Raw genomic sequence first — 10,920 nt, forward strand, 5'->3', positions numbered from 1 at the left:
CACAATGTATTCACGAGAGATGAAGAAGTGTTTTGTTGTTTCTATATGCAAGGTTGTTGTAATATTTACAGGCTGTGGTAGATGAAGAAGCTTTGGTGGAAGATGAAGGAAGGAGGTGGTCGGTTACTGGAAGCTCGGTTACTGGAAGCTCGGTCATTGGAAGCTCGGTTACGAAGAAGAGAGTTGTATCTGGATATGCACAAAGTTGTATCCGATTACGCTTCTTCTTCTTCACAAAGTGTATCCGGTTACGCCATCATCTACGCCATCATCTACGCCATCATCTATGCCATCTACCCTCGCATGAGCTGCAGCTGCGCATGAGCTGCAGGTCTTGGTGGTTATGGCGGCATGTTGACGGCGGTCGAGGTTGCAACCATGAACGACGATGGATGATGCAGCTTTGGAAGGCGTCAACTGCAAGCATGAAGGTGGAGCATGCAACGACCATGAGATGTCCGTCGTGGTGAACGATGCAGCGACAAAGGTGTTGGTGACGATGGAGGATGCTCTTCGTGGATGTCGACCATGCAGCAAGGGCGAAGGTGTGATGGTGGTGGACGATGCAGCGCGAACCGATGCAGGTTGAAGCAGTCAAAGCTGTCTGTGATAGATGGATGATGTAGAGAGCATGTCATGGTCGTTGAAGGAGCGACGACGATGTACGTCATTGTGGAGGATGACAGCACGATGCGACGGCCTGAAGCACTGGACGAAACATATGACCTATGCAGTCTTAGTTTGCTAGAAAGGATTTTATTAGAAAAAAAAATAATTTTATTTATTAACATTTAATAACATTAAATTATTTTTAATAATTTACGTCCATGCAATTAAAAGACAATAAAATAAAAAACAAAAAGCATGCTTATAATCATTAATAATATTAATGATAATAATTAATAATATTAATAATAATAATTAATAATAATAATAACTAATAATAATAATTAATAATAATGATAATAATTGATAATAGTAATAATAATAATTAATAATAATCATTATAATGATTTTTTTTTCTATTTATAATAATAATATTAATAATAATAGTTATTACTATTGTTATTATTATTTCAATTTACTAAATTACCATTTTTTTATATTTTAAAAATTTATTTTTATTTTTTTCTCCTTATAAATATTTTTACAATTAAATATAACATTGACAATTATCATATTATATTACTTTAATACATAGAGACATTTTGATATTCTTCAATTTCTACCAATTAAACAAATTTTTTAAAACTGTCACATCAATCAAATCCTACACCAATCCTTACAAACCTCACCCCAAATTCATTCTCAATTACCTTCAAATCTACTCAAATAAATACAAAAAAAAAAAATCACCTTCAAATCCCCTTAATCCACTCAATCACTTTCCTCCAATCACTCTCTCCCAATTACCTCCAAATAAACACACCCTTATAGTTAATTGCACACTTGTATTAAAAGAAATTTATAGTATGGTCTATATAATTTGTCACACCTGGGCAACATAGCAATTTAATATGCTTATATCACTACAATTTCTTTATAATACATTGTTAGGATAACTATTTTGTATCTTGTTGTTGGCAGGTTCCAAAATTTCCGTTTTCATTAAACTACTTTAATAAAGTTAAAATAAAACAAAATTTTCAGTAAACTTAAATTACCGATTCAAGTTCTACCAGACTTTTCTTTCTTGTTTTCGAATATCTTGTCAAGTGTGATGAGAGAAGAAACAGAAAAAACGTAATGGCTCATATTCTAAAATTAATGCGTGAAGTGTAGTTCCAAAGAGCACCGCAGAAGAAACTGGCATGCTTTGTTTGATTGTGTTGACTAAGGATAAAATAAATAATTTTAATGAAAGAGAAATAAAATAGTAAGATTATATATAATTATGATTTGATGTAAAATGAAAAAATATACAAGATTTACACTTTGCTATTTCCTTGGTTTAAGTAATTCATACTCTGAAGCCTCTATAATTATGAATCAGATATAATTAAATTAATTGTAAGGGCATTCACAATATACGGTTATTTATTTCAATCTTATAAGTGTTATAATATTATATAAGAATGAAAGCTTAACTTTATTCAAATTAATTTTAAACTGTCTTCATAAATAACTCATTGTACATTATCTTATTCACAAATGAAATCAGTGCTTTAATATTTCATGATACATGTAACAGTTCATAATTAGTTATAAATAGAATAATGGAAGAAAAAAAAAAAATAGTGTCAAATGTAAAATGTTGATGTGTCTGAACGCATCATTTTTCCTATCTGAACGTGTCTTTCTTTTCGCTTTGGTACATGTTTACTTTTTTGCTATGTTTTTATGACACAGTCTCCTTGCAGAGCTGAACCTTTTGCATTTTGATTTTGCAGCTTTCCATTATCTTTCTCACACGAATTAAAGTTTTGTTTTCATGCTGCTGAAAAAGGACGTCCCGTATAGCTTGCAGCTGCTGGCTGCCAACCTGCATCAATGGTCCTCAAGCTTCACTTCCCGAAGGATGATTATAGAAAAATCATTAAATATAAAAATTACTTAATTTGTTCATCCATTTGCTAAAAGTTAAAAATATTCATATCAATGAGTTGGAACTCTGTTCCTTGTTAATTACAAATAAGATGATAACAATATATTATCTGTAGATTCCCACTTCACGATCATAACCTTCAATCTTTGAACTTTGTCTTCCTCTCACATGTGACTCCTGACACTGCAACATTATTCATTCTCAGTATTGTTGATGTAATGTGGTCTCATTTTTTATTGTTCCAACCAAATGCCTGTTTAATAATTAAATAACATTTTATGACATAGCTTTGGTTCTCTATTCTGAGGTCTATTTAACAAAGACACTGAGTGGACACAGTCGGTGGTTTTCTTCCCAAGGGACAGAAACAAACATGTTCTTTTCATCTCCAACATGGATAAAATCCTTCTCCTGTGCATTCCCCGTGAAGCAAACCTCAGGGGAGATGTTTATCTCAACTATGCTTCAATGGCTGAGATTTTTCTTCCTCTCACCGTGTCCTCAAAGAACTATATCATCTTTCGTCGATGTCGTGTTCCTCTTGTTTCTCTTCGTGTTTACTATCACCAAGCTCTGGAAAAGGCTCACCTCCCATGGCGATTTCGGCACTCACCTAAACGAACCACTCGTCAGAAACAGCAGATCCATTTTCTTAACTATTCGGTTCAAGCTAACCTTAACCGCAGAGGTTGCTTTGACTATACTTTACACGGTTGCTACCGTTCTTGCGTTTAGCAGTTCCTCCAAGGTGCCGTGGAAGCAAGTTGACGACGTGTTTTGGATAGTCCACGCCATAACACATGTGGTGCTTGCATTCGTGATCATCCACGAGAAAATATTTGACGCTGTTACTCACCCTCTTGCGCTTCGTGTTTATTGGGTTGTGAATTTCTTTATCACTTCGTTGTTCACAGTTTCTGCTGTTATGCGTTTGGTCATCATCGTGGACGTGAATGAAAGCAACGACTTCAAGGTGGATGACGTGGTCTCTTTCATTTCACTCCCTCTGTCGTTATTTCTTCTTTTTGCTGGGGTTAAAGGATCCACCGGTATTGTCTTGTCGACAGAAGAAAGTCGGCAACTTGTTGAGGAGGAAACTAGGTTGTATGACGGGAGTGAGGGAAAGTCGGAGGTCACTGACTTCGCTTCAGCTTCTATGTTATCTAAGGTTTTCTTTATTTGGATAAATCCATTGTTGAGTAAAGGGTACAAGTCTGCACTGAAGACTGATGATGTTCCAACGCTTTCTCCACAGCACAGAGCTGAGAGGATGTTATCTATTTTTGAATTAAAATGGCCAAAATCAAACGAGAAGTCGAAGCACCTGGTTAGAATGACTTTGCTCCGTTGCTTTTGGAAGGAGTTGGCCTTCAATGTCGTGCTTGCAATCATTAGGCTCTGTGTCATGTTTGTGGGGCCAGTTCTGATTCAAAGTTTTGTGGATTTCACATCAGGGAATAGAAGCTCTGAATATGAAGGGTACTACCTCGTGTTGATTCTTCTCGTTGCTAAGTTCATTGAAGTTGTGAGTACTCATCATTTCAACTTCCAATGTCAGAAGCTTGGGACGCTTATACGGAGCGCTGTTATCCCTGCTTTGTACGAGAAGGGGTTAAAACTATCATTCTCTGCTCGGCAGGATCATGGGATAGGAACCATTGTTAATTACATGGCTGTGGATACCCAGCAACTCTCTGACATGATGCTTCAGTTAAATGCTGCTTGGATGATGCCACTTCAGGTTGCCATTGGCATGTTTCTACTTTACAATTGTCTTGGTGCCTCAGTGATCACTGCTTTTCTTGGTCTTCTTGGTGTTTTTGTGTTTGCTGTGATCGGTACCCGCAGGAACAACCGCTTCCAGTATAATGTGATGAAGAACCGCGACTCGAGAATGAAAGCTGTGAATGAGACGCTTAATTACATGCGTGTGATCAAGTTTCAGGCCTGGGAGGAACATTTCAACCAGAGAATTATGGGATTCCGTGAGACTGAATTTGGATGGCTCTCCAAGTTGATGTTCTCAATATGTGGCAATATTGTTGTGATGTGGAGCACGCCCTTGTTGATATCAACTCTCACGTTTGGAATGGCTCTTTTGCTGGGAGTTCAACTTGATGCTGCTACGGTCTTCACAACAACAACTGTGTTCAAGATATTGCAGGAGCCCATTAGGACATTCCCACAGTCTATGATATCTCTCTCACAAGCATTAATATCATTGGAGAGACTAGATAAGTTCATGTTGAGCAGGGAATTGTTGGATGATTCAACTGAGAGAGAAGAAGGATGTGGTGGACAAACATCAGTGGAAATCATAGATGGGACTTTTAGTTGGGATGATGATAACACGCACCAGGACTTGAAAAATATCAATTTGGAGATAAAAAAGGGAGAGATTTCAGCAATTGTTGGGACTGTAGGGTCAGGAAAGTCCTCTCTCCTCGCATCAATTCTTGGAGAGTTGCGTAAGATTTCTGGAAAGGTATGGTTTTTCTGATTCAGAATTCATAAATTTTTTTATTTTATTTAAGAATATTTGTAGTTAAGTCTGATCGCAATAATAATATATTTCTGTGGAAGGTTCGGGTTTGTGGAAGTGTTGCTTATGTTGCACAAACATCTTGGATTCAGAATAGAACTATTGAAGAAAACATTCTCTTTGGTTTACCAATGGACAGGCAGAGGTACAATGAAGCTATCAGGGTTTGTTGTTTGGAGAAAGACTTGGAAATGATGGATTATGGGGATCAGACAGAAATTGGAGAGCGTGGTATCAACCTGAGTGGAGGCCAAAAGCAGCGTATACAACTTGCCAGGGCTGTTTATCAAGACTGTGATGTATATCTTCTCGATGATGTCTTCAGTGCTGTTGATGCTCATACTGGTTCCGAAATATTTAAGGTGGCTATTCTCAAAGTTCAAGCGTTCTACTCCGCATTGTGTTTAAATATAATCTTACTCATCATGCTCTAGTTTGTTGCACGAAGAGTTCAATTAATCTTCATAGAATTTTTGCATTGAGTGGGTTGAACTGACAGCCTTGTCATCACACATATGTTTATGGGATGACGTAATTCATTCGACTCCATAAACAAACTCGAGATACTTCTAATGCTTATCGTTTGTCTTTTATATAGGAATGTGTGAGGGGAGCTCTAAAAGGCAAGACCACTGTTCTTGTTACGCACCAAGTAGATTTCCTACATAATGTGGATCAGATATTAGTAAGTCTGTTTTTGCTCATGCTGTTATGCTTCGTGTGTTGTAATCTTCAATTTGATTCGAGAGTTATTCAAAAACTTATCTATGTGATTGTTGAAGGTGATGAGGGACGGCATGATAATCCAATCAGGAAAGTACAATGATCTAGTTGATTCTGGACTGGATTTTAAAGCTCTGGTGGTTGCTCATGAGACCTCCATGGAACTGGTGGGGCAGAGTGTGGTCGTGCCCGCTGAAAATTTGAACAGGCCAACAAAAGCTTCAGCGGTGACTTCTATTTACAAGGGAGCCAGAGGTGAAAGCAATTCTCTTGAACAGGCTGTGTCTAGCAAGAAAAGTTCTAAACTCATCAAAGAAGAGGAAAGAGAAACCGGCAAAGTGAGCTTACATATCTATAAACTCTACTGCACCGAGGCTTTTGGCTGGTGGGGAATTACTTTAGTATTTGTCCTTTCTTTGTTATGGCAAGGATCTTTGATGGCAAGTGATTATTGGCTGGCGTATGAAACCTCAATGGAAAGTGGACTGTTTAACCCTTCTCTCTTCATGTCCATTTATACAATTATTACCGCTGTTTCGGTTGTCTTGGTGGTCACGAGAACTTACTTCTTTACACTCTTGGGGCTAAAGACTGCACAAATTTTCTTCACACAAATTCTTCGTAGCATCTTGCATGCGCCTATGTCTTTCTTTGACACTACTCCATCTGGGAGAATTCTTAGCAGGGTAAGAACCTTGGTGCTCAAGTATGTTGTGTTAGACATTCAACATATTCAAGAGTCTTATGCTTATCGATATAAACTTTTACATTTCACATTTTAATCTCACACATATGATGACTTTTTTTCTTAATTTCCACAGGCTTCCTCTGATCAGAGCAATGTTGATGTCCTACTCCCCTTGTTCACGGGAGTTGTCATTGCCATGTATATTACAGTGCTCAGCATCTTCATCGTCACCTGTCAAAATTCATGGCCAACAGTGTTTTTGATATTCCCTCTTATTTTGTTGAATATATGGTATAGGGTATGAATTTTATTACCTTATTTTCAAAAGCTTTCATAGTATAGACAGAGTAATATCCATATTAATCAGTAATCATAGCGTAATTTTTTCACACTTAAATGTATCTTGTATACTTTATGTTAACAAATTGTGTTTTCTATCTCATTTATGGTCTTCCAGGGTTACTATCTAGCATCATCTCGTGAATTAACTCGTCTGGATTCAATTACCAAAGCACCAGTTATTCATCACTTCTCTGAAAGCATTGCTGGGGTCATGACAATCCGTGCATTCAGACAACAGAAGAATTTTTGTGAAGAAAATCTCAAACGGGTGAATGCTAATTTACGTATGGATTTCCACAACTATAGCTGCAATGTGTGGTTGGGAGTGCGCTTAGAGTTGCTTGGAAGCTTTGTCTTTTGCGTTTCTGCATTGTTCATGATCATTTTACCCAGTAGTATCATAAAGCCAGGTAAACCGACTCCGAAGGAAATCTAATCTAAATTTCAATTGACATTAGTTATGCAATGACACCACAATATTGCTTATTTAAATTAATCAGTTCATATGATTGTGTCGGTTGTCCAAGAGTAACTCTCGTTTTTTCTAAGAGTGGTATTTCTACGGTTGTGAATTTTATTAAAATAATGAAACTGACTGGGTGGTTTGGTTGATGTAGAAAATGTTGGTTTGTCTCTTTCTTACGGGTTGTCCTTAAACGGTGTCTTGTTCTGGGCTGTATTCATGAGTTGTTTCATCGAAAACAAGATGGTGTCTGTTGAGAGGATAAAGCAGTTTACATATATTCCACCGGAACCGGCATGGAATATCAAGGATCACCTACCTCCTTCAAATTGGCCCAGTCAAGGCAATGTAGATATCAGAGACTTGCAGGTAACTTGAGTATAAAGAAATTGATTTTTTCACATATGAAAGCACATCTTTTGAAAAATAATTCATTCATTTTTATTGCTTTAAGCTACTAACCTGAGCATTGTTTCTAATTTTGAGCTTTCCATTACTAATTTGCACTGTGCAACATTATCATTATGACTTGAGCTTCTGGTGAACAGGTCAGATATCGTCCAAATACTCCTCTTGTGCTCAAAGGCATTACTTTAAGCATTACCGGAGGCGAAAAAGTCGGTGTTGTGGGTCGAACTGGGAGTGGAAAGTCAACTTTAATTCAAGTATTATTTAGGCTGGTGGAACCTTCGGGAGGGAAAATAGTGGTTGATGGTATTGACATATCCATCTTGGGACTTCACGATCTTAGATCACGGTTTGGCATAATTCCTCAGGAGCCTGTGCTTTTTGAAGGAACAGTCAGAAGCAACATTGATCCAATTGGACAATATACAGATGAAGAAATATGGAAGGTAAGTAGCGAACCAATTGAAATCTGTAAACTTTTCGGATGAAGATTTTGAATCCATGAGTCTAATAACTGTGTTGTGGTAGAGCTTGGAGCGTTGTCAGCTAAAAGATGTTGTTGCAGCTAAGCCTGAAAAACTTGACTCTTCAGGTAGAGAGAGATTTTCCTGATTGATTTGGGTTGTTTAGTTTTCTTCATTTTTGTACTAATGAGAAAGATGTGTTTGAACAATGAAGTGGTGGAAAACGGAGAGAACTGGAGTGTGGGGCAAAGACAGTTGCTTTGTCTAGGGCGAGTTATACTTAAGAAAAGCCGACTTTTGTTTATGGATGAGGCAACAGCTTCTGTTGATTCTCAAACTGATAGTGTTATTCAAAAGATCATAAGAGAGGATTTTGCAGCATGCACCATCATCAGCATTGCTCACAGAATACCCACAGTCATGGACTGTAACAGAGTTTTAGTTGTAGACGCAGGTATATCTATATTTATATCTATATATTCTGATACTCTCATTGCGTTGCATTGCATTGCTCACTGCATGATCCTTGTGCTTTTTCCATATAGTAGCCTGAATTTGCTGTTTTTTCTGTGTCAGGTTTGGCGAAAGAATATGACAAGCCTTCCAATTTGCTTCAGAGAGAATCTCTGTTCGGGGCATTAGTTCAAGAATATGCCAACCGATCCACTGAACTATAAGAAATTAAGAGTCTCTTTATGCTCCTAGTGTTGGTTTTTTTTTGGCCTAGTATAGTTGTTAGTTAAAAACACAATAAAAGTGTAATAAATTTTAGGACTGTTGCCAAATTGTATTATATATAATATTATATATTATATATCATACATTGTCTCTAGAATGAAGATTTTGTTACCAACTTCAAAATTCAAGGAAAAATCGTTTATCGAAATTAATCATGATATTTTTAAAAATAAATAAAATTAAAAAAAACAAAATCCTAAGTTACTAAAAATAGATTAAAATACCACAAAACACAGAAATATCTATTATTCCTAATATATTATAAATATAATGTGTACCTTGTTCGTTGTTGGTTGCAGCGAGCTTCTTCGGGTGTATAGGGTTTGGAAAGTGAAATGAAAGAGTGAAGATTGTGGTGTTAAGGTTGGGAAAATAAAGTTTGAGAAAAAAGTGAGTGGATGGGCTAAAATATAAGGAGAGAATAAATTTCTTTTTACCTTAGTAAAAAAGTCCATGATACTTTCAAGGATTTAAAAAAATTTAAGAATGCCGAAAGAAAAATTAGAGATGCAATAAGAAAGCCCCTCCACAAAACTCTCACACAAAGTGAGTTCCAAAGCCCAATTGGATTTGAATTACAGTAAAAACTATAATTAAATCTTTTAAGTACTTAAAATATTATAAATTATAAATTGATCTTTAAATATTTTCGTTGATTATAAAAGAACTTTCATTGATTAAAAGAATTTAATTGAGTTTTATTATTTAAGATTCAATTAAAAGGTCAGAATCTAACTCATTTTAAGTCTACTAAACCCTTATTCTGTTTGAGCTATCTATATATTGTTGGATATTATATAATCTTGTCTTATGTCTAAGTTTGAATTAAAATGATTTATTTTGAATTGAGCTTAACTCAATAAACTCAAAATGCGTTCAACTCGACTTGTTTCAACACTACTTAATTCTACTCGTGGTGGAGCCTATAGGATGACAAATGAACTTATGTTATAGAATTCAAAATGTTTTAATCTTGAAAGGGAATCTTTGCATTAATTGGATATGATGGTAATATCTATTTTTTTTTTAAATTAGATGAGACTTGGATGAGTATATACATATGTCCCATACTCCTTTGCATTTTAAATTATTAAAACACTTTTGATTTATAAGGTAATATAAAAAAAAAAAAAGCTTTATACCTCTTTTCTTGAGAGAGGGGAATGTTTAAAGTGATTCTACCTTCTTAAAAGAGTTGGAAAAGGTTAAATTGTGAAAAAACGGGTCAAGTTAATTCTTTTTACTTATAGCATTAAAAATTTAACGGTGCAAGTGCCTCCTTGGCCAAATCTTAATGAACTGTCCACTTTTTCTCGTATGTGACACATTGAGGTAATATGATGTGTCAAATTTGAATTTTAAAAAAAATTGCTTGCCACATCAACTTCAACTTCCCCCTCCAGAAACATTATAGTCACAAACCGCCACCATCAACACCTTAGACCATTGCTAAGGCTACCTGCTTCTTCCTAACAACCAGATCACATTTTCCTCCTCTATGTGTCACCGCAACGAAACCAAAAAACCACCATCATCTTCTCCGCCAAACTTTTGAAAAAACTCAGAATCAACCACGTGAACTCCATCAACAACCGTGAACAATCACGGCCAGCCACCATGGCCAATGTTCATCTCCTTCCTAACGATTCAACCATAGTGATACCTGTAATCCCAAATCTACAAGCAAATCGCGCATCTCCACAACAAAACCCAATTACAATATTCTTCATGGTAACCAAAACGCGAGCTCCTCCACCAATCTCCTCCTTCGAAACCTGCAAGAAATTGCAAAGACCTAAAGAAACCCAAATCGAGCCTCATCCATAGTTACCGAGAACCTGCGAAAACCAAATTCCAGATGAATACTAATCACAGGATAGGAAATCCCAAATTAGGAACCCAAATCGCAAGTTCATCGCAAATAAAAAAAACGCCTAACCCTCTCGCGAAAATCATCCAACCAAAATTCACCATCAGCGCATCAAACTCTTTGAACCTGCAAGCAAA

General features: G+C 36.3%; 1 protein-coding gene across 1 annotated transcript; it reads left to right on the forward strand.

The window, feature by feature from the left end:
- Window positions 1-2,682: 2,682 nt before the first annotated feature.
- LOC106756964 (ABC transporter C family member 14) lies at window positions 2,683-9,039 on the forward strand. Its single transcript, XM_022779329.1, has 11 exons — window positions 2,683-5,030; window positions 5,129-5,449; window positions 5,686-5,772; window positions 5,870-6,496; window positions 6,632-6,796; window positions 6,956-7,250; window positions 7,458-7,672; window positions 7,852-8,157; window positions 8,240-8,303; window positions 8,390-8,629; window positions 8,752-9,039. Exons 1-11 carry the CDS (start codon window positions 2,919-2,921, stop codon window positions 8,850-8,852), a joined length of 4,533 nt encoding a protein of 1,510 aa, XP_022635050.1. The 5' UTR covers window positions 2,683-2,918; the 3' UTR covers window positions 8,853-9,039.
- Window positions 9,040-10,920: the final 1,881 nt, after the last annotated feature.

Source organism: Vigna radiata, chromosome 3 (genome assembly GCF_000741045.1).
Source record: "Vigna radiata var. radiata cultivar VC1973A chromosome 3, Vradiata_ver6, whole genome shotgun sequence".
NCBI lineage: Eukaryota > Viridiplantae > Streptophyta > Magnoliopsida > Fabales > Fabaceae > Vigna > Vigna radiata.

Excerpts from the sequence above, each read along its gene's own strand:
- LOC106756964 (XM_022779329.1), top strand. The coding sequence starts at position 2,919 with ATGTTCTTTTCATCTCCAACATGGATAAAATCCTTCTCCTGTGCATTC. Across the intron at positions 8,304-8,389 it reads TGAAAAACTTGACTCTTCAG|TGGTGGAAAACGGAGAGAAC; the intron begins GTAGAGAGAGAT and ends TGAACAATGAAG. Across the intron at positions 8,630-8,751 it reads AGTTTTAGTTGTAGACGCAG|GTTTGGCGAAAGAATATGAC; the intron begins GTATATCTATAT and ends TTTCTGTGTCAG.